The 24,587-nt window shown below is 41.9% G+C and overlaps 1 protein-coding gene across 1 annotated transcript; it reads left to right on the top strand.

Moving 5' to 3' along the window:
• Positions 1-16,574: 16,574 nt before the first annotated feature.
• Positions 16,575-24,204, top strand: LOC308041396 (nutritionally-regulated adipose and cardiac enriched protein homolog; the record flags this gene model as incomplete). The annotated part of the gene is made up of 4 exons (XM_080346029.1): positions 16,575-16,628; positions 19,129-19,255; positions 21,032-21,058; positions 23,826-24,204. 4 exons carry the CDS (start codon positions 16,575-16,577, stop codon positions 24,026-24,028), a joined length of 411 nt encoding a protein of 136 aa, XP_080202155.1. The 3' UTR covers positions 24,029-24,204.
• Positions 24,205-24,587: the final 383 nt, after the last annotated feature.

Below are 24,587 nucleotides of genomic sequence, written 5' to 3'. Positions count from 1 at the left end.
TCATAGATTACTAATGTGAGCAACAGTCTGCCTACTACATTTTATATTACCAACCATTGCCAGACCATTGCTTTATGTGATTCCCCCTCTGAATAGATATATTTATTGATAAATAGCTAGCTGTTCAGTGCATCTCCCTCTGCTTTGTAAGACTCATTAAATAGTATATTCCTTCAGTCAACTCACATCAGACATGCCCCATACAAGCTTCTATCAGCTTCATTCAGATGTACAAACAGTGGGTCACTATTGACCTATGAAGCCTGAAAGAGGGTCAAAAATTCGTCACTAACCATTGTACCTGGTAGCCAGACCTGTTAGGAGCAGAAGGGCTACAGCGATATTTGAAGAAGCAGCAGAGATAATTCTCCAGCCTGAGACAGGCTCCTCTCCAGGCTAAGGACTCTCATTAAAAACTGCCCTTGAGGACATGCTTGGTTTGCCATAGGCTAGTGTCACAACAATGGCACCATAGTCCAAAACTGACTGCATGCAGTAAAATTCTGTTCTCTCAGGTAATTTCCTACACCACAGGTCTCACTGACTTCATAAAAAAAGGAGACATTCATCAAATGAACACATCCACCAAAGGAACTGATGCACTGCAGAGGTGACCTGGTGATTCTCCACAAAAGCCACCAAATCTGAGCATATTTAATCCAGCAGCAAGTGACCTGCACAGTGTTAGTCTTGTAGGTAGCAGTGGTGTCAACGAAGCAGAGACATTGTGGTGGGGGATCTGACTACGGCCTTTGTGGCAGCTGCACACCCCCTGATAAGATCCGGAGATTTCAATAGGGCAGCTGATAGTTCTTAAGCACCTTTTGTGCTCCACTGTTCCTTTCCTCACCTATGCACCTAGGCTGGTGCCAACATCACATACCCAAACTCCAGGGCACAGTGACTCCTCATGTTCCCACCCTCGCCCCCGACTTGGATGAGCAGAAAAGGTGGGATCCTCAGTCAATAGACAGGGTCCTCAACAAAAGAGGTGCTCAGAGTAGCTTCTGGACCATGCTCATAATGACCACAGCCAGATCTGACCAGGCTATAAAATAAGGTCCCTGCCAAAGATCCCGTTAGAATGGTCTTCTGGGAGCAGCGAGTCTGTGAACAGAGCCCTTCCCTGAGACTGGGATGTCATCTAAGGAGACTTTCTGGGATTGAGTGCCCTTGCCTTCTCTTTGGTAAGTGTTTTTCCTTCTGGATAAATCCTTGAGCAAGCCCTTGCCCCTCTTGGGCAAGAAATTGTTTTCTTCGGGGTACCCTTGAGTGAAAGAGGCCTCTGGTTCTTGTGAGTGAATGCATGCATGCTGTGGATCATCATTATTCTTATGTGGTTGTACAATAATATCTTCAACTGGTGTCAGAACCTGTGTTTTACAAAGTTGTCACGGTGTTAAATAATTTGGATAAAACCCATTTCTAGTTGGTTTCTTTGCTGAAGAGTTCCAGCTAAAAAAAGTCTTTTTGGAGCTTGTTGCCTGCCTAAATTGACTTTTGGGGTGCCTCTGTGACAGCCTCCCCCTGTGCAATGGCAATGAGCAACATGCTGAGTCCATGGACCAGGTGCCTGAGAGCAAGAGGCCACCTCTCCATCACATAACTCACCAGATAAGGGGATAAAGGTAGGAAAGAGGATCCATCCCTCTTTTAATAATAAGCATTCTAGTTATTCCAAGGGCTGGAAGGTGATGAATCAATCACAGTAGTGACAGGACACTGCCAGTTGATGTTTGTGATGCTGTGACATCACATTCAAAACTGAAAACTTCATTGTGAAACAACACCTTCAGTCATGGGATCATACCAGGAGAAAAAGTTCAAATGAAGAACCTCACAACCTCCACTGAAAAAACAGGGATATCACAGAGCTGGTAAGACTAAGGATTAATGCCTTTTTTTCCCCTTTTTCACTTGTGTCCTGCATTTGAACAAGAGTTCAAGGCTTTTTAAGATGAAGACTTCAGCACACAGTGAATTTCCGAGCAGAGTTATTACCTCTGACGCCTAGAGCAAAAGTGCCCTTTGGGATGTTTGACAGCGTATAATGTCTGACTTAATGATGGAAACAAAAGAAGTCCTCTCTATGGCAGATTTAGTCTCTTGAATTTACTGATAATGCACTCTTCTCTTATAAATCAAAATTCCACTTCACCTGCTCAGTTGTCTGTTCTGTACACTGCTGATATATATAGAAATCCAAACCTTCCATAAAAGTAAAAGAAAATGTAAATTATATTCTGATAAACAAATAGACTTCAGAAGCGGGGAAAGAACCTTGGTTTACATTTAAAATGAACTCTCTGAAACACAGTTACAGTGAATAAGAAGGATGTAAAGAGGTGACAATGCACAGTTGTGCCAGGACTTTGACACTGACATTAGTTTGCACTCTGGTAATTCCTCTTCATCTTTCTCCTTGCAGCCAAACAAACTCAGAGTAGAGAACTCGCATTCAGTGCAAGGTCACCTTGAAGAGATCTCCCCCTCCCATGCCTCCCAGCAATACATATTAAAATGGTATTCTGCCCTTCAGGAAAAGCAAATTTCTCTGTTGGATCATAGGGTAGGTGTGATCCAGCAGGCTGGGTGGAGGTACTTGCATCAGAATTAGTCCTTCAAGCTAAGGGGAGAGAAACAGGCACTGACAGGACAGGACTCATCTGCTACTGGTGTAGGCATTTAAATTAGGGCATATGAATTGTCCTGAAAAGCACGTGTTTGTCTCCCTTGACTACAGTGGGAGGCTGGGGTGGGTGTCTGCAGGGCAGTGAACGTCAGAGCAGCTGAATCTGCACTTTGCAGTTAGTGAGAGAAACGCTGCTCTTGGGGGAAAAATCCTGCATAGGCTGAAAGCACTCGTGTTTTTACTCCATCCAGATGAGTGCGGGTTTGTTGCTGACTTCTGCCAGCTGGCTGAAATGAAGAGGGGTTGAAATAAAGCTGGAACTTTTACACCTTTTCCAGTTCAGGCTGGTGAGCATGAGAACGAGCAGAAGAGGGAGGGAAGGAAGGGATGTTGCATTTACAGCACGCTAGCCCATAATTGATAAGGATGACAGGGAATAAAACAGAAGTCCTGGTACATGTCCAGTTCCCTGTGTAGCAGAACAATTGAACCCTGGTAGCCTGTGGTTCCCAAGGCAGTCAGATCCCATGTGCACCCAGCAATGAAACCACGGACACTGGCTCCTTCTGCTAGCTCAGTCTCACTCAGAGGGGAACCCAGTTCATGTGCCCTCCCAGCTACATAAAACTCAGGTATCTGATCTAAGGTAGCCACCGTGGCTCCATGGAGAAAGCCTGTCAGGGGGCTATTAGCTCAACTGGTTTAGAGCTGTTAGGATGGGATAATTGTTATCTGAGACTGCCTACACATCTGGCTGCACATTCACGCCATTGACTGAGGATAAATTCCTCTAAATGAAACTCAACAAAATACTGAGAGCAGTTTGAATCCCCCTAACTGTTCAAAGCAGGTTTAGGGTAAATTTAGCCCATCAATGCAAATCACAGCAATCCTTCCTTGGCAGGGAAACCCTCTGTTCCTTTCCCTCATCTCAGCCCTTGCAGGGACCCCAGGAGGTGACAGGGGCTCCCCAGTACTCTGTGAGGGGCTTCTGGAGCTGGAAGCCCAGATAAACAGCACAGATTAAAGGAACCTAGGCTGCGTTAATTTATCCTGGGATCTCAGCTCTCCCTAAATCAGCAGCCTGTACAGTCAGCCACAGACTTCCTGCATGTTCGTATAAATCAAACCCAAATGAAATGTTGACAGAAGAGCCTCATCTCGCACACTAATTCAAGAAGCAACCTGGCTGAAGGGATGTCAAATTAAAGTGCCTTCTTCCTTCAGCTCCCCATTTCACCCAGCTCCCCTGTTCTGGCAGCAAACTGGAGCACAGCCAGCCTCCCATCACACAGAGCAGGGTATGCAGGAGCTGGGGTGGTATGTGGAGTCAGGCTGCCGGCCAGGCACGCACAGACAAAATGCAAAACCCTATCCTCTCCATGTGCTCGCTTTGCGTGGATGAGGAGCTGTTGTGCGTGACAGATGAGAGCCGCAAAGCAGAGAGGTCAGAGCTGTGGTGAGGGTCACTGCTATTTCGGTGTCTGGAAGATGCTCTAATTATAGCGTTGGGAAGGCTGGAAGCTGCCAGATTTGATAAGGGAATAATGTGGCACGGGAGCTGCGGAGTAAAGATACTTGTTTTGTTCTTGGTTGCTTTAACTTAGGGACAAGGCCTTTGAGGAAGGAAAAGCTACGTTAAGGTTATAATTGAGCCCCAGGAATTCTGAACATATATATAATTAGACACAGAAAAAAAATCAAGGCATCCTCGTTATTTATTTCACTGGCTCTGTCTCCTGTGCTTTTGGCACTGTGGCTTTTCAGCTGAGCTTCAGCTGGTTGACTGGGCTGTTACAAATCCTTCACCAGGATAAACAGCTGAGGAAGCCCTGAGGCTCACTCAAGCACAGTGAGTGCCTTTGGTGGGTGTTGCTCTTCAAGAGGGTTCAGGCAAGTATGTGGTTTTATATATACTACTATATTCCTCTCTGTTTCCTGCTTCATGCTCTGCCTAACTGCAAAACCTTTGCAGAGTTGCTCTTCAGTTTTATAGGATTTATGGCAGCATTTCCCACAGTTTTTATGCTCTGATTATTCCTGGCATGCTCTCCCTGGATAGTTGTGAGCTTCATAGCCTGCAGAAGCCTTTAGTTGAAGCATCTCACAGCAGTCACCCGCCCCTAGTAGTGGGGGATTTTGTAAGTGGTGGGATGAGCAATCAGTTGACCCCAGCACTCAGCTCTGCTACTGGTTTCTGAGTGGCCTTGGGCAACTCACTTTGGAACTTGGTGCCTCAGTTTCCCCTTCTGACAGATGGAAGAGGCAGTGCAGAGCCAGCTGGGTGAAATACTCTTGGAGGCTTTGATGAATACAGCAATCAGAAATGAAAAATGAATTCCTTGCTATCACTATTAATCCATCTCCTGGGACTGCTCCCATTCCTCGCCTGCACCAGCTTCCCCCATGCCTTACTGCTCCAGGGGCTCCCTAACTGCTGTAGAGATTCCCATGCCCCACAATGTGCTTTCACCTCTGCTGTATTTCAGCAATGTTTCCTCCAACTATCTTTTTTCAGAAGCTTGGTGGAGCATATTACCTTCATTTTCTTTCTTTTTTACCCCTGGAGATTCCCACTTTCAATACCAGCTGCATTGCTTTGTTTTGATTTGTTTTGGTTTGTTTTGGTTTGTTTTGGTTTGGTTTGTTTTCCAATTTGGGCAGCCTGGCTTACTCTCTCCTGCCCTCACGGGTGCCCACCACAGCAGTCAGGGCACTGCCAGCTCCTGCTGCACAGCTCTAAACCCAGTGATACCAAAGTGTTGGTGGGACCAACAGCCCACCAAGCATCAGTTTAATCAGTGATTTTCCCAGCTGTTCCTGCCTATAAGAGAAAGTATTTATTCCTCTTTTCTTTTCTGTAGTCATGCAAACATTCACATCAGGCACTGTCATGATTCCTTTTTTTTTAAATCTGAGCTACAGGAAAGAGTTGGGAAAACAGTATCTGAATTAATGCCAGAGCACTGGAGAAGCATGAAGGACACATTTTGATAATTGCTCTAATAATATTCATCAAGTATAGATCAATCACCTAAAATCAGAGACACTGTAAAAAATATACTGTACATACAGCTGAAAACAAGCACACTGATATATTTTAATTTTATCCAAGACTGGGTTTAGTCAAATCCAGGCCAAATGTAGCCCAAATATAACTCCAGTAACAGCTGGAAACATTGCTCCAGAGAAGAACTCAGTCAATTTTCTCTTCCTTACTGACAAAGGATTTATGGAAACTGCAAAACTGTCGATGCAAGCACAAGAGTGGGTGCAAATGTACCGCAATCCCCTCTCAGTGGTCACCATGGCTATTTGTGCTTTGTTCCACTCTATTTACAAATTATTAAACATATTGACCACAGCGTCATGTTTTGCAATCAAGAAGACGAAGAATCCATTTTTATTACTTTATTAACCTTTTTTATTTAACCTAGTGATAAAACTACTCAACTGTGTGGTGAAAACTCAATTAAAATTTGCCTTAGCTCCAAGAGCTACACAGGTAAATGCTCCAGTAGTTATCTAAGTTGGTTTCCCAATAAAAGCTTTGCTCTGCTATCAGATTCTGTTAAGCAGTACATAGATCCCTCCTTTACAGCCAGCATCATTTCAGGAGGTAGTTTGAAAGCTTTCAGGCTCTCCCAATGATTGCTTCGCTTTTCTTTCACAGCAATTACAGTCCCTTCATTTAATTTCAGTGGAAACTTTAGTGTTTTAGACCTTGCGCATGTAGCTGAATGCTCATCTCTGGATCTTATTTCCAGTCCTCAGGAGGACTGGTTTTGATGACCTAGTCTGATTACAGCATCTTTGACAGCTTTAAAGGAATTTGCTCGGGGGAAGGAGACAGCTGCTGCTCTGATGAAGGATTTTTCGGAGCAGGCCTCCCAAGCTAGATATGTCAGTATGAGATGCTGCCCACGTTTTTCATCGTGACCAACAGGTATGTCTAAAAAGGGTTTTGTGTTCTTGCCTGTATAGGCCAGTGTGGAGGGAGCCTCTATCATAAAACTGCCTAACCTGCTTCTGTCAGAATGCTGTGGCTTCTTGGCTTCTTTTCCCTTCTGTTGTATATTCAGCCTCTCTGGATAAAAAATCTTTAGACAAAATCTTTAGACGGGTGTTAACTGGCATTGCTCCTTCAGTTTATACACACTTCAGGGCAGGAACGTTCTCTTTACCAGTATCTGTAGCTCTTATACAGCCCTGGCCTTAAACAAGACCTATGAAAAAGAACATATTCTTTATTATCAATAATAACCATTATTAGGAGCTGCAATAGAATCAGTTAGCAGGCTTTTTAGAATTGGATTAATGTAAAAGCAAAGTGACCACCTGTTCCTCTAGAGCCTGTTTTGTCACTAATTTTGAAAACAAAGTAGACAACACTTCAGGTTCCAAACAACCCATTTTAACTCCAGAAAGGAAGTCTGACCTGCATAAGGCTGTGTGTATCAGGAAAGGTCTATGTTCCCTTCCTAGTGTCCTTGCCAAACCTCCACTTTGTTCATCTGAAGCACCTGGAGTGAATTGGTCATTGTTCAGAGAGGAATGTTTTGCAATAAAAGGTTTTGACAAGTATCTGAATTTACGAAGTTTTATGTATGCATCCTGGAGCAGCTGCTTTACTTTGGGGGATGAAAATGAAACAAAAATTTCAGATAGGAGGGGTTTGGTTGCACATGCTTATGGCCAAAGCTACTAGTGACTGTTGGGCAGAGCCAAGATTTTGGGGGAAATAAACCCCAAGGCATATGTAGCCTTGGTTTTCTACAAATATGCTCCTGTGTAAGCAGATGACTTGAAGTGGAGAGATCTGCCAGCTGTTTCCTCTTCTATGCATTGCCCCCAAATCCAACGCTGGACTGACAAGTAAAGGTGACAACCACCTGTGCCACCTGCTCCAAATTCTCAAATTCTCCAAATTCCCTTTCTTTTTCCTCCTCTATTATTTATGTTGCACTTCCCCAGGAAAAAAAAAAAAAAAAAAAAAAAAAGAAAAAAAAAAAAGTGATACCACTTCGCTGCCTTGCAAGTGTTTGATTTCTATTTAGTAAATGAAAAGGAGTCGAAGGTGTCCTTTCTGAAATAGCAGTGGGGAGCACAGGATAGAGAGTGTATGGCGGACATGCAAAACCACCGACCTTGATTAGCCTGGCACGCACTTATTCTCCTTCTCCAACACAGATCTGGTTCACACCAGATCCTTCTGAGAGACAAGACAGAGTGGTGGCTCCAGAAGCCACCCTTCTATGCATTAGTTTGAAGAAATCCTCTCCTCTTCTAGTCTCAGGTGTGCTTTTTGTAGGTGCTTTAGCTGAGGCAGATGTTGTAGACACAATGAAAATTTGCAGACTTCACGTGTCTTTCTTGATACACTTACCTATCTGAAGCAGGAGTGGCACCCAGCACCTGGATCACCCATTACTCTGGTAGTGTGCAGCCAGGTTTGCAGTGTTTGCTGCCACCATGACCAGAACCAGGTAAAACCACCCAGCACAGCCCAAAGGAACCCACGTTGGAGGAGCAGGTGAGGAGTCAGCTGGTCACCAGGCTTAGAAATGGGAACCAGGTGTCTGTGCAGGTATAGGGGGATGTGAGGAAAATCCATTTAAAGAGAAAGAAGTGTGAAGCAGACAGATATAATACTTCCTTCACTCGTGTACTGCAAGCAGAGTATATTATTCAGAAGATCACACTGTGTGTCAGTGCACTGGGAGTGCCAAAATGCTGAAAATTCACCAGTTGTAATAAGCCAGTGACAGTGACAAGGCAGTGGGAATGTGACAGATGAAACTACTTGGCCTTTTCGCAGAGGCCAATGGACACATAGCTCAAGAGAGCAGAGTGCCAACCTTACAATCAGATTGTGCCCCTCACAGTAAAGCAACTTCAGCCAGAGGAAAATAGAAATTATTGCTGAAATTTTGGGGTCAACAGTACTTTGCCCCTGGCCTTGTATTTCATATTACTTCACTTAACCAAAGAACAAATGCCATTACACATGCATTAAAAAATTTAGATTCACTGCAATATTTTCACAGGAGTGTAAGTAGAAAGGCAGTTTGACCCAAAATACCCTAGCAGACATAAGTTTTGCTTATTTAATGGAGTTCTATCAGTCCCATAAATGTGAGCAGCAGAGGAAAAATCCTACCTGGGCTTCACATGCCGAATTCTTCACTGGAGTCAGAGACATCCCTGATAGTGGAGTAAGGAACAAACAGGTGTCCTTTTATTTTCTTTTAGAAATGTTCCACAAAAATGAGTTGTACAGAAAATATGTCAGTCAGTCAGACAGAAGGCAACTTTTCTCTAAAGAAGTCTTATAGCATACCTTACTGATAACTTTTTGATTTGGACTGTCAAATATGTCCATCAAAGAAAGAAGATGACACTATTTCCCAGCTCTGGCACTATCTATGCAGCAAGTGACAAAGCTTGCCAAAATCAGGAGGATCGGGATAAGGTGTTTCAGTTTTACAGCCTCAGAGGAGGCACAGAAGCAGAAGAGGTCTTCTGGGAAGGAAGAGTGGTGGCATCACCTTTCCATCATTTTCACTTTGAAGCTGGAAAGAGCCTTTTGGTCCATTGTGGCCCAAAAGGGATCTAATATTTTGCAGCTCTCCAATACATAGGCAGAAACGCCGACACGAGGTAGAGAGCAAAAGAGTACTCTAGTCTCAATACTTCTCCCAGAAATGTTTGCTAGACCAGGTATAATGCATGAAAGACAGAATGCAGGACACTGAACCGGCTCTCTGTACCCAGAGATTTTGCCTCTGTCAGGGAACAGCCACAAAGACAGAATTGTGTGATAGACCAAGAGCTCAGTTTCAATTCTCCTCCCTTCAGATGCTATTAATTCACCATCTTCATAGCTGTCCTGTGAATCTTATTCCTTGCCTTTGTATTTGTCTAGCTTTAAAAGAAAAGGCAATGTAATTTCCATTGTTTCATTGAGGAGACTGATTGAAAGGCTCATATATTTGAGATGATGAAAAATATGCTGATGAAAATGCTCCACATCAGAAAAAGCACATTTGTTGAAGCAGAGATGATTCTGACCAACATATTAATTTAAGCTGAGAGGTTTCCTGGTCCCAGACCAAATTTATGATAAGAATGAAGGAGAGAGAAGGGGGAGAAAGAGAGGGCTGTAACTGTTACAAGGCAGCTAGAAACAAGCTGCCTCCCAGGGGCATCACATTTTAAGGATCTGATCCAAACTTGTCAGGGATCAGAGCTGGACCACAGTTCCACACATTCCAGTAAAAGCCCATCCTGCTCTCAGATGCCCCCTTGTAAGGCACAAATCATCTCGGTACAAGCAGGTCCCTCTGACACTCCTGCAGGCATGCCAAAGGATTCTCTGCTTTGAAACAAAACCACAACTTAAATATTCAGCTTGCCTCTGCAAAATATAACTGGCTTTCAACCTGACTTATCTGTATAACCTGATATCCACTAGCTTTCTTTGATGTGCTGCCTGAATTCTCCCTTGCTTCGTTTCCTTGCCTCAGCTTAAATTGGGATGCAATTGAATATAGACTCCAGAAGCACTTGGGCAGTTTTAGAAATTGTACCGATTACTCTTTGTTAAACCTATTTGTTTTACTCTGAAAACACCAGCCTCCAGGGCCTGGAGAGGTGGACAAGAGAGACTTACATACTAATTAGAAGAAATTAAATCCAGAACAAATATCAGCATTAATAGACTTAACATTAATGTAAAGTGTCTGCCAACAACAGCAGGATTTGCTGCTTGCTTTTTATATTCTTCATCATCAGTACCACCATCCAAACTCCAATTCATACACATTTTACTCATTTGGGTTTTTCTCACACTTCAATCTGCTCCTTTCTCCATTTTTCTATTCTTCTTTCATGTCATTAATCTAACCTAATCCCCTGCCAAGGTGACACTGCAAATGGAGCTCAAGAGCATTTACATCAGTGCTTTCAAATCATCTTATGCAGAGATGTCTGCATCTAGGTACTTTATGATTCCCATGGCTTCTTCCTTTCCCAATGGCATCAGTCCCACTTGCTGCCCTTCTCAGGACCAGTTTGGCATTAACGGCTACCAAGTTTCTAAAATCCATTAAGGACAGACAGTGGCTCACAGAAAGTCAACAGGAGGCTTTTGATATCTGAGATTTAGACAAGAGTGCTAATCCTCTTTTTAGGCTGTACCCCACAGTCATCCTAGTCTGAATTCTCCTCAGGCCAAAACTCACCTGGGGAAATGAGAAATCCTTACAGAAAGCCCAAATCAACACAACAGAGAGCACAAAGCGATTACTGCTAAAATGTAATTCATGAAGATAATTCTGGTTTGGATCTTTCTGAGGGTTTTTCTTTTCATGTCTTTTTTTGGCTCCTTTTGTGTTTCATGCCAGCTCAAGTCACCCTCTTGTTGGCAGTGGGTTCATCCTTCTCATTGACCTCATGGCTGGTGGCAACCCTGTCACCAACAGCAGCCTGAATGCTTTAAGCAGAGGTTCCAGTTTCACTCCTTTTTGTTTCTAAAATATGATGAGCATGAGATAAAAACTGACTCAGAATGACCTCACTCACTCCTGCACTGTCCATCTCCTACACCCCACACCAATGTGGGCTGATGTGTAATCAGTGAGCCAACAGCAGATATTAGCATTTGGTTACTTGGTAACTCTTATTCAATCAATACATGCTCTACATTTTAGACCCCAGCGGCGGGATGAACAGAACGAATTAGAAAACCTCAGGTGGAATAAACCTAATGGCTTATGGGACATTTCCAAAATAAAAATGCATGTTGAATGCCAAATAATAGCTTGGCTGTAATCTCAGGAGTCTAATTATGAAATGGATGTGGAATCATTCTGTAATTATTTAGAAAGTTCATTTCAGCAGGCCAGAAATTCTCTCTGTGTTTACTATATATCATCACAAGTACTCCGTGGTTATTTATAACATCTACTGAGAAAGACACAAGAATAAGAGAGGCAATTTTAAGAAATGGAGACAAATCCATGCCTTTTATAAGTCAGTGGCTTCATGTCAGGGATGAATTGAGACCAGGTTCCTCAATGGAGTTAAATCATTTCTAGCCAGTCCCAATAGAGCAGAGATCACTGTGTCTTGCAGTGGGGATGTTCTCTCCACAGTGCAAAACCCTGCTACACATTTTGTTCAGTGCTTGTATCTTTGCCTTAGAGAAGAACTCCATTCAAAACCAGTACAAACCCTTGCAAGCTGTGGATTTGCAACTGGTGCAATGGGTTCAGGAAGATGATCGCCACTCAGATTGACTAAATAAATCAACAAATAAAGATAGGGCTCAAATCCGCCTAGGTACACAGATCTCTGGGTACCACAGATCTCTGGGCATCACAGGAATTAACGAATATGTGGAAAACTGATTGCTGGCTACACATGCCACATATTATCAGACCACCTGCTCCTTCACTGCTCTGTCTCCACTGCACTTTGTTGTTGATCTTCTTTATTTCCAAGTCCACAAAAAAGACCCATTTTGAAGTGACCATCATACAAGAGATTAATGGTGACTCCTCTAGTCATATGGAAATTCACAATCCAGAGGGCTGATTTTTGTCTTGAGGTTGGGATTTATACAATGCTTTATTTTCTGGAAGATCTGAGGGGCAGAAACAGTGCCTCATGGGTGTCCCACAGCTTTCAGCCATAAATCTGTTTCTCCAGAGGCAGAAAAAGGAAGAAGGCACACAGCTAATTATACTGTGTGGGGCCATTCACTTTTCTATTTCCTGATGTATTCCCTGGCTGGTGGAAAATCACTCTTGGCAAACACAAAACTTACCTTGCTGCCAAAAGGTACAACTCTAAATTATTAATCAAGAGCACACAGAACCACGAAAGGTGGAATATTGAACAAGGGCTCAATTGACACTTTGGAAGTTGAAGAAGATACGGAAGATACCCTTTTAATTTATTTATTCCTTTTCTGTTCTGTTATCCTGATATGCTGCTTCCAGTTACCACTGCACCCTACACTGTATGGTATTACGTGATTTTGTTTTCAGATTGTTGGAGATAAAGTTACTTCATTATTAATATATATGCACTGTGCATATCCATCAATATTGAATACATACATGTGTGTAAACCTACTGGAAGTGTTAATAGTTAAGATAAACTAAATCCATTATTGCAATGAGTGACTATTTCTATGACCCCATTCGCAATAAAACCAGATTCAATGATATGAGAAAATTGCTAGGTTTGAAAATAATTGAACCAGGCCAGATGAATCCCCACAAAGGCATCATTTACAAAGTACTTTGCTTGTCTAAAATATTTATTCCCGCAGAAGGAAATGGAAAAAGAGTTCATGTGGTTACACAGCTATCCTCTAAGCGTAAAATTGTTTTATCATGTTATGTTTATTTCCTAGACATGTTCCACTGGGGTATTTCAGGAAAATACTGGCTGTGCAGTTAGTTCTTTTGTGTGGACTGTTCATATTTATTCACTGGGAAGTCAATCATGTTTTGTTCAGGCTTGTTTTGTTTTTCTGCTGAGTAAACACTTAAGTAAGCCTTTTCTTGTAAAAACTTATTTGCATATACAATGTGAGCCATTCAAAGTCAGTGCTACACAGATAGTTGAGATATCTTTGCTTTCCTTCCTATGTACCATGGGAAGCACTGGAGTTCTTCCTGAAAATGCTGGCGTTGCTCATTAAGACTGCAGTATATTGTTCATGCTTAAGGACTCTGTCAGTAGTTACAGATATTTTTAGTTTATCTTGTATTGAAAGCCTGGATAGATTTTTACTATTAAATGTTCACAGCAAAATGCTTCCAAGCAACCTACAGACAAAGAATTACTCCCAGCAATTATCCACTGAATAAATCTGAATAATGAATATGTTCACAGAAGTCACTATCTATTTGTGAACAATTAGCTGAAAGAAATAGAGGTGACACTCATCAGTTAAATAATTCATTTATGATTTCCTCATCCAGCTTTGCTTCTGACATATGTTGCATGAAAAGAAGCTTAGATGAAAAATTACTTTAAAAAGAAGGGCAATATTAAAGGAAATTCTTACAGCTTCCAAAGCAGAAATTATCCCACTATTGTAACTATTATTTATTACTAGTCATTACAGAGGTTAGTGAAGTTACTTTCCTGGAATCCTTCACTTCATGCATTAAACTGTGTTTTATTCCTAATGTATATCCAATTTTAGGTTGTTAAACTGCAATCAAAAGTACTTAGTAATAATGGCTCTCTCCCTGTTATGAGATTTGAACTCCTGACATCTTCATCCACTGGAACTTGAGTGCCCAGGTAACTACTAATTATTCAAGCATTTTCAAACATTACTATCAATATAATTAACATATTGTGGAATAGAAGTGAGAATGTCACTATGAAATGATCATTCCTAGCATTTGGATAGCAATTTTTCATAAAAACATTTATAAGCTGGCTAATTATCTTTCAGTGAAATGAACAGAAAAATTGTTTACATTTAAGGGGAATCTAGAAACGAAAAAAAAATGGTTTCTGGCATCAAAAATGATAAATGTTGTCTCCATTAGTGCATTTCTTGAAAACAAAAGTTGTGGGTTTGTTGTTTTTTTTTCTTCATGGCTTTTAAAGAAAATACAAAAAAGTTTCTGATCAGTTGTTTAGAAAAATGTGAAACCTTTCTCTGAATAAAACCAGATTCAGTGAAATAGAGAGGAACAAGGTTTTTCATTCAGGTCTAAATGCTCATGAGCTCACTGCTGCTCTCTGCAGGAGTACAAGGCTGCAAAAGACCTTATGTGCCTTGCTGGATGACACTAGTGAAAATAAAGTGTGCAATTCACATAGAGAAAGTGAAAGATAGATGAACAGGAGTTTGACTTCCCGCTTCCTACCTCCACCAGAGTTGCTGCCCAAAGTAGGCAGTTAAATTCCTTCTTATATTAATTTATAGCAAGTGAAGATCACAATAAGAGGCAGGAGGAACCAGTGGAGAACAGGGACTGTGGTTTGGAAGGCTTTGTCACCTTTCTGTCTAGGATCTGCTATGAGCAAAGTTTTAAAAAATGGCTTTTCCCCGGCAAGAACTCAGCTTAGCTACCCCAAAATAACCACTGTGAAACACTTGCAGGACACACCAGAGAGGGGATCTGGGGAGCGTTTCACAAGCCCTGCAGCTGTGAGCTGGTTACAGCATGAGGAAAAACCCTACGTCACCCCAATGCACAGGAAAGAGAAGGTAAGGTGACTCTCTCCAGGTGGCTTCTAGATATGGTGCATTCAACACAGAGCCGAGACCACGAAAATGTGTCAGAGAACCGTAGAATCATAGAATAGTTTGGACTGGGAGGGACCTTCAAAGCTCATCCAGTCCAACCTCCTGCTATGAGCCGGGACATCTGCACCCAGATCAGGTTGCTCAGAGCCCTGTTCAGCCTGGTCTTGAGTGTCTTGAGGGATGGGGCATCTACCACCTCTCTGGGCAACCTGGGACAGTGTTTCACCACCCTCATTGTAAAAAATTTCTTCCTCATGTCTACCCTGAATCTCCCCTCTTTTAGTTTAAAACCATTACCCCTTGTCTTATTGTCTTATCTTATGCCTTGCTAACAAGTCTGTCCCTATCTTTCTTACAGGCTCATTTTAAATACTGAAAGGTTGAAATAAGGTGTCCACAGAGCTTTCTCTTCCCCAGGCTGACACTGTTTTCACCTCCGAAAGGGAAGGAATTAAAGACAGCAGCCCCTGCAAGCACTGCAGAGCTGTGCAGAGGCTGAGACGCGGGAGGACAGCAAGGCTCAAAAGGAATTTCGGGCCCCACACCAGCTGTGGATGTCTCCCCTGCTGTGCTGGACTAGTTTTCTCTAGGGGAGGATCCCACCCCTTCCCATCTACTCACCCACTTCCCAAATCCCTGAAAGGAAGATTAAAATAGTGAAGTCCACAGAGCTGCTGTGCCCTCGGGTTCCTGGTGCAAATGTAAGCATCAAGTAACCCTCTCTCCACTGGGTAGGTGCAAAATGAGGGCGAGTCGGAGCATGCCATGGGAGAATCCATCCAGCCACCTGGAAAACAGCATAAAACTGGAGTACTTTAGACATGTCACAGCAAATGAATAGCTTGAGGAAGAGAACAACAAAAAAAGCTTAAGCTTTTGCTTGTAGAGACAATAAACCACCATATTTCAGCAGTTATGGCAGGTATTTCTGACTGGAAATTGTATATTTGATGATGACCAGCCTTCAGCATTTGACAAGAGGCTGTTAAAGCCTTTTGAACAGTAAATCATCTCTCTTCCTATCAATAATCTTATTATAATATCTGTAGAAATGTCTAATGTTAAAATCCCACTTTATTACTATAATAATGGATCTAATTTGTAAAACATATAAAGTGAGGCCATAACTGTACTGGAGGGAGATATATGTGATCCCACTACATCTATATCATTTCTCGATGGCTCTACCCACATATTTTGAATAGGAGAAAGATTAAAAGCAATCCTACTTGCAAGATTTGTGAGATGGGAATGGCTTCTAGGAAGGAGATCAACATGATCAGGGAAATGCAGCAATCATTATAAAAAGAACAGCCTCAACTTCATGTTTACACATGAAGCCCCTTTCCAGTTGCCAAGAAAGCCCTGCTTTTCAGCCACACAATCACTATTATCACTGTGTGCTATTTTTGTCTACTGAGTACATTTCAAGTAACGTCATCCTTCCCAAGCCAACACTGGTATGAAGGGCGGAAACTCTTCTTTCCACTCCTCTGTCATTTGCTGCAGCTCCCATCTGCTCGAGGGCACAGTCTGCTCAGTCCTCATTGCAGAGGGAACTCCAGACACTTTCCCCTGGTCCTCTCTGTTTTCTTGAGCAAGCGGCTTTCCAAACAAAGTTTCGTGTGAGAGGCTTCATGTTGGCATCCAGAGTACATGTCCCAAATATGTCCAGCCCCACCTTCTGACCCTAGTGCAGAGGAGCTGCCGGTAAGTAATCTCTTAATGGGCGATAGAGTCCTTGTGTCCAGTGCCTGGAGCTTTTCACAAATGGGTTGTTTCTAAGGGTGTATAATTTCCCAACTAACACTTTGATAGGTTTCCAGCTCTTGTCACAGTATGTTAACACTGGGTTTCTGTCTGAGGGGAAAATGCATCATTTTTTTCTGACACTGTGTGGCTTAAATTTCCATAAGCTGTTGAAGACTAGTAAATATTGTAAATACTACTTCATTTTTAAGGTCTTCCTTGTCTCAGTTCTACCCAAACAGCTGGTTTTTTAATGTTTTTTCTCTTCTGATGTAACTGTTAGCTGTCTGGAAAAGCTCGTATGGACAAGGGTTGCACTTGGAGTTTTGAATCTTTTCAAATATAAGGTTTAGTTTCCTTGTCTGTGCCTCAGGAGAAGCCCTCCTACCTAAAGTTATAACCACTGCTAGTCTGAGTTTGGTATTTGCTGCTGTGTCTCCCTAAACCTGTTTCGTTTTACACAGAGTAATTAAATATTCATTATGTCACGAAGTGTGTGTGAGAGGTCGCATGGCTATAGCAGAGTGATTGGTACTCACCTGGTAGATGAGAGACCCTGTTCCCTGTGACTGCTCCAATGAATATTTAAGTATTTCATATTAAGTATTCATTGGAGCAAGGATAGGACCAGGCTTCTCCCACCCCAAGGGAGCACCCAAACACCATGCTGTAAAGTCATTCTTTCGTTCTTTCTTTAGCTCAATGAATATTTAATTATTCGAGGCCAAACAAGACAGCTTCAGTGGCAGAGACTGAGATTCCCTCCTCCCACATGTGCACCAGAGCTCTGATGATGAGGGCATGCATATAAGCAATGTGGGTTCATATTGCTTTGGACTTGGAATGAAATTAAATCCAGGTTTCCCATGCTCTGGATGGGCATTCCAGCTTCTGAGCTGCTGAATAAATAACAGATCTCCAACACACACTGTCTCTAGTCATGAGATAGAGGTTGTATGGATGTCTGTATGACTCCAAGCTCAGAGAAAGTATCCTTCACAGTGATAAATTAAGCCAAAATCTGGTTTATATATTCCTCAAGAGAAGGTAACAAAGCTGAAGACATTCCTCACTCCATGGCAGTTCCTGCTGGCTACAATCTGTGCCTTTCTGAGATTATCCAGAGTAGGATGTGTAGAAAAGCCTATTTATCCTCTGCACTCTGGGGTCTGACACCCCCAGACTGTAGTTAATGGGACTTAATCTGCTTCTGCATCCCAAGGAGAGGGTGAGTGAAATGTTAAGTGTAGGGAAAGCATTCAAAGAGAAAAGGTGAAGAGGGAGGGTATTTGAGTCTAAAAATGGACAAAAGTAGCAGGCATTGAGGAGTAGGGAGATTAAAGCAGGAAGAAAAACATGGAGGAAGGAGCTTGCAATCACTGAGTGGGGAAATGACATGAGGGGAAAAAAAGGAGCTGGGACAGTGACCAGAAGGAGCAAACAAACCATTTAAGAAATAAAAGTCCTTTGCCTAGCAGAGGAATGGAAGGAAGGGGGAGAAAGGGATACAGAAGATGACTTTAATCTTAAAGTAAAAATAAAAATGTGGATAATTTCTGCTACCCACTCAGGTCTTTGAAAAGTGGAAAAATTGCCATTTGCTCTCCACTTCCATAGGACAGTGCTTGTCTCTGAACTGAGGTGCTTTGGGTTCACTTTGCGGAGTTGACTGTGGGAGCATTCCTCAACAGAAGAGGGACTGATTACAGTTATTGAAGTTCTGTTTCTTGTCATTTGGCAGAATCCACAGCAATCTGATTCCATTATCAGAGACTGAGTGTGGCTTCCAAGAAAAAACAACAAGAACAAAACAAAACAAAAAAACAAAACCCATAACAACAACAACAAACAAAAACACAATAAAAAACACACACAAAACCCCAAACAAACAAACAAACAAAACCAGAACAACAACATAATTGTGATATCAAAGTGTAAACAAACCACCTTCTCATACCCATCAGGATAGCATCCAAATCCAAGACTGCTGCATAGTCTCAGTTGTTGAAATGGCGATACTGCATCCAAAGTGGAGCTGCTTAGCTCAGAAGAATATTTCAAAGGTGCTCCCAATAATATGGTTCATATATTTCCTATCACGTTTATGTCCATCTACCCCAGGGCATTCTGTGATTCTGTGGCTGTTGAGCAGTCAACTTCAGTAACTGTTCACTCCAAATTAGAGAATTTTTTCCTGAACACTTTGCTGTCCATTACTTTAACCAACCTCTTTCCTGAGGAGACAGCTTTAGAGTACTGAAGATCTATGACAATGGAGGAATATCCATATTGTCTTGCTATAAATATTACAGTGATCTGACTATAAATGTCAAAACAGATGTGTTTCATATCATGTCCCTCAAGGGACATGGTAACATGGCCACAAAAGCTCAAAGCTTCACCCAGATGCATTATTCTAGATTGAACAGACATATGTTTTGTGTTTTGATCAACTCTTTAGACAGATGACAGTAGCTATCCTCCTTCAATACTGAGGAAAAGACCATCTGTGGACCAAGCTGTGGGGGAAAAGCGGAAAGCAGAGAGAAGGGTTCGATTTCGTGAGCCAGAAGTCGTCATTGAATATGGTATGCTCAAGCTATTAAGCCTGTTGGTATGACCTTTCTAGCTTTTTAACATTCACCCTGTCTGTCCAAATGAGCTACCCCCTCTGATGTTATTTGTGATTGTGAGCTCAGCACTCCTGCACCACATTGGAGCAGCATCAGGTCTGTTCTCGTGGTGAACTCCTGAGTCAGTCCCCACAGGGGTCATTGTAGACCATGGGTTTGGCTGAGCCCCAGGTCTACCCCAGAACAATGCTTCCACTCATAGAAAACGATCTCAGACAGACCAAATTTAAACACACTTGAGTCATTCTGGGTAACAAGGTTGCAATGGCAGGGAGTGAGCCAGCCCTTTCATGTTTCTGAGCAGCATTTACAACAGTAAAGGTCTGAGCCTAGCTGGCTCACAGGGATTAAAAGCAGCCAGGATGTAACCATTTCTGCCAACAAGGGCATCTGAGGAATGATACAGCTAACATAACCTCTGGTCTTTCATTCATGAACCAAAATAACAATTTGCAGGTTGGTCAACTGGGAGTGACCTTAAGCAGAGGTCTAGCAGAAAGATCCAGTTTACATTTCTGCATGTGTTATATTCAATTCACAACCAAATAAGAACTGCTGTTTTGTTCTGACTTTCACAAAATTACCCAACTAAAAACTACATATTTATTGTCAGGGATTTAAAATTGTATGGTTTTGATATATCGGTCAGTGAAAACACAGGTGACAGAATGGTAAAATTTCTGTCAGCCACCTGTTTGGACTGCTACTCAGCTTCTGTAAACAAGGCTTGGCGTCTGCTGATGTGTCTGTAAACAGACCACAGATCAGTTTTGTAATATGTTGTTTCTGGTGTCTCCTAATGCAAGAGTGAAAAGCTGTTTCTTGATAAGCTTGTTGACAGGTCCTGGGCTTCCCCATCAAAAGTGAACTGTTGGAAAGACTCAGTGAGTCAGCCCTAAATTCTTCAAAGCTCATCTGACTGCTCAAGAGCAGGTTTTTGATGAGATGTCACACATCCTTCCTCTCCCTGCCAGACTCCATGCCCCTAGATCAGTGCCGATTATCCTGCAGTCAGTCCAGTCTGGGGGAACCAGGTTCACCTCCCATTGGCTCTGAATTCAGCCCAGCCCCAGGCAGCTACAAGAGTGGAGAAGACCCTGACTCTTTTCCATGAAGACATGAGAAACGTCCCAACCCATAATTAAAATTCTGTGTTGCAGACAGGCTGTGATTCAGATTATTTGGATTTTGCCCACACAATGTTATTAACATAGAGGCCAGTAGGATAAAGGCTGCTGGCATCACTGAAATTTTTCCATTTTCTGGACTTTTCATCCTGGATTGCGTCTGGGCCACGGCTGCTAAGCAGAGGCAGTTCCAGCATATTGTTGGACGAAAGTTGCATCCAACAGAGGGCTTTGTTTTCGTAACTTCCATTCTTCTCTCAGCCTGCTGGTCTGCCTAATTTCCCTTCTAGAAATGATGCAGAATAGGGAGGTCTTTTTTGCAAGACCTGATTCCTGACCTCTCTGCAACAGCAGCAATCTCTGTCTCTGAACACTCCCATACAATATTTTTTCTCACTTTCCTGTAGTGCACCTATAGCTGCATGTTTGCATGGAATAGGTAGATCCTCATTTGGCATAAATCTGTACAGACAGAAGTGGTATAAGAGATGGCCTGGCATCTATAAGGCAACAGGCACTTTCAGAGACTCTGCTTGCTTTCTTATTCATCTGCTGCAAAGAGGCCTTTCCAGGCATGTAAGAACATTTTCATTCTGTTTTCTAGCCATTTCCTGCTGTGACTACGTAGTGGGTAAGTCAAAATTTCACATTGTAACTATGAGCAATCCACAGCACTAACCTGCATTTGTTTTGCGGCTGCTGAGATGCACTGTGCAAATATATTCTCTGTATACAAAGCACTTTGTAATGTCAGTGGCTGTTGCATTTTCTTCTCAGCATATGGAGCACAAGGTGTTGATGAGGTCTGGTGCAGTATTTTAAACAAGACATCTAGTAAGATAAATGGTGGAAACAAAAATGAAATCCCTGAAGCTATTTTTAATTTAAATATAATTAATAGATTTTATGGCAATAGAATAGGTACAGGCTTTTCATTAAGATATACAGGGAAAGCACCCCAAGCAAAACAGTAGTTCTCCCTGCTGACTTTCATACATGGGGAGGAGACAATTCATTTACATGCTAGCAGCAGGGTAGAAATAATAAAAATAATCTGTTTTTTCTTTTTTGTTGGCAAGGATGTTCGAGGCAAATGTGTGTATCTGGATGTTGTTAGGATGGTGATCATTCCCAGAGGCCCCAGCCAACATCCAGTCCCTGCTGTGTGCAATGTAGTGAGGGGAGAAGGGTACACATATATGTATACACACAAGCACAGAGCCATAGTGTTGGGATGCCAAAATGAAGCGTATGTCCCCACAACCCCTAGCTATTGCTGTTGCCCGGGAAGGGCAGCTGTATGCTCATGTCGTTGGCAGCATCCACCAAGGCAGTTTTCAGGTTAGGAACAAGGTTCTATGGGCAGGAAAGAGCCATGTGGAAAAAGAAAGACTAAATATCTCTCAGATGACAGTAGAAATGTGTGTCCAAGGCAGGAACTAAACCAAAATCTCCTATATCCTGGTCCAGTGTTTTTCCCAGATTAGCTGCCTTTTTCTTTAGACTTGGCATATGGCTAGGGCTGACTATGCTGTTCCAAAAAAAAATTTAACTAAAAAATTTAAGCATTAATTTTCTATTTGTAATGTAGAAAAGCATAAACCTACATTTAGGCACATACTTGTAGTGATGTGCTGAAGTTGTTGTAAGCATATCTCATTTCTATTTTGTGGATGGCATTATTCTTCCACATTGTTTTTTTTTTCTGTTACTGTACTGAACATACTCCTGTACTGAATGGATATAAGGAAAATCCAAGTTTGCATTTGAGATCTCCCAGAAATTTCTCATGGAAAGTAGCTTTCATGAGACTGAAAATGCTCATAAGCACTTCATAGAAAAGGGCGGATGTGAAAAGCTGCTTAGCTTTCACAGAAAAGTTTCACTGATAGTAGGCATGCTCATCAGCCAGGGCCCATGCTTTGAAAGGCAGGTGGTCACCCAGGCAAGAGCTGTATCTTGTGGTGTGGGAGATCACACAAGGGAAATACCAACTTCCAAATCACCAATTTCTGCAAAAACAGAATGTATGTAATGTATGTAACAGTATGTAATTCCCTGGCTAAACACCTTCATATAAACCTTTGATAGAACAATGCAAAATAAACACATTTATAAAAATTGAGGTCTGCTCGTGGATAATTCGCAAACAGAAGAAGGGCTACATTTGAATGAGTATATTATGTGCTGCAAATAATCTACTTGGATCTATTATGGGACATTGATTTGGTTTCTGGTTAGCTATAAAGTAACTGCTTATTAATGTTTTGCCTTTTCCCCATACACTTTTTGATACATTATTATGTGTTTCTTGCTTGGTTTTATGACTTTTACTTTCCTCTCTGTACATCTATATGACAGTTTAATTGACTGCTGTGTGTTCCAGGGCGCCTAGTAGAAGCTAATTTAAATATGTTACAGCTAATATTGGCCCTTTACCCATAATAACACACATCACATTTTTATTTTGTTATTGATTATGTGCATATGGCAGAAAAATAGCTGCACACTGCGGGTTTTTATTCAGGCATGAATTTGGATTTATATTACATGTTTAATACTCAAAGTACTTTTTAAAATAATACCAATTGTGCAATGGCCAGGCAGACAAACAGAGCAGCCAGATCTAAATCAAACTGAATGCCTGAGGTCCATGGATGGATACACATGTGCAAGGGCTGGGCCAAGGATGTCAGCAAGCTAAAGGTAGTTCACTGATTTCCACATGGGTACTGTCCCTGACCTATGGCACTTTAAAAGTACTTGAACTATATTTTAAAGGCAGGAAAAGTGTTTACAGTGTCCTGCTGCTTAAGAGCAAGCATAGAGGATAGCCCAACATAATTAACACATTTAGCACTTACAGAGAAATTAAACTTGCCATAGCTTTCTAAATATGCCTCTCAGTTAGTGGAGCCACAATTTGATTCTTGCAGTAATTAAGAGGAGGCCCAAACAAGCTGAGTTACCAAGGAAAAGGACAGAAAACTAGATCTTCTTTCTTTTATAGAACATTTGTGAGCATTTAATATTTAGATGAGGTAACTTAATATTCTCCTAATATTTAGCTTAACAACTGGCATAAAGGTATAAAAAATAATTGCTGGATAAAAAGTTGAGATCACGCATTAGCTATGGTAATCCTGTTCTTATTGTGTATAATTAAACTCTTTAAATGCTCTATTAGATGAGACTTCTGTATTCACCACTCTCCGTCAGGAGGTGTGACTTTCCATCACTTAACTGATGTCTACAGAAGTACTCACAACTAGAGCCCTGTGTACCCTGCTGTTCCCAGAGAAGTGGGACAAAGGCATCAGCAGGGGGTCAAATTTGGGAAGTGTTTAAGATGACACTAAAATAATGCTGCTTTCTTTTTTCTCCTCATCACTGTTCAGTAGATGACAGGTCATCATCTGGCTTGCCTGTGTTCCTGTGGCTCTCATTTTCTGCAGTGCTGATCCTTGCTGTGAGTCTCTACTACACCAGCATGAAGCAAGATGTCAAAGTCCTGGAGGAATTTCAATCCCGACTTGTTATCTTCTTTCTTCAGATAAGACACATCGCTCAGAAATGCTGGACTTGGTTTACGAGGCAGTAGCAATGTCCTCCAGCCTGACAGACATCTCAGAGCACTGCTAACAAGCACACAGCAGCTCCCCATCTACTCCAGCCACATGCAGGGAACACATGAGCATCCACAGAGCAAGAAAACCACCCCTGTTGTGCACTGCCCAGCAGACACTTGTTCTTCTTTCTTTTTTCTTTCTTTTTTTTTTTTTTATTTCACATTACTCAGCAGTCATAGTAACACTTAAAGGTCCCACCAAATTCATGCTCCATCATCCTGAACAGCAAACAAGTATCTGAATTTTGCGCTCCTCCAAGAGCTTACAAACTGCTGATATGAGGAACAGAAATAGAGAGAGAAATAATACATTGATCTGTGTAGGCAGCAGCAAGCTCTGAATAAAAGTCTCCTGAGTCTCCGATCAAGGCTTTAAATACCAAACCATCTTTCTCCTCAAGTCTCCTAAGAGCTATTCTGCAAAAGTTGAAATAAAGCTGAGCTATTGCACATATACTGCTTGGTGGCCAAAGGCTTTGCAATCTGCTATATTTATGTACCTGAAATGACTATTAGTAAAATCCTGGCAAAT

The sequence above is a fragment of the Nesoenas mayeri genome (assembly GCF_963082525.1).
Source record: "Nesoenas mayeri genome assembly, chromosome: 5".
In the NCBI taxonomy this organism is placed as follows: Eukaryota; Metazoa; Chordata; class Aves; order Columbiformes; family Columbidae; genus Nesoenas; species Nesoenas mayeri.
Note: the sequence above shows the minus strand (reverse complement) of the source record. Positions and strands in the feature narration are given on the sequence as shown.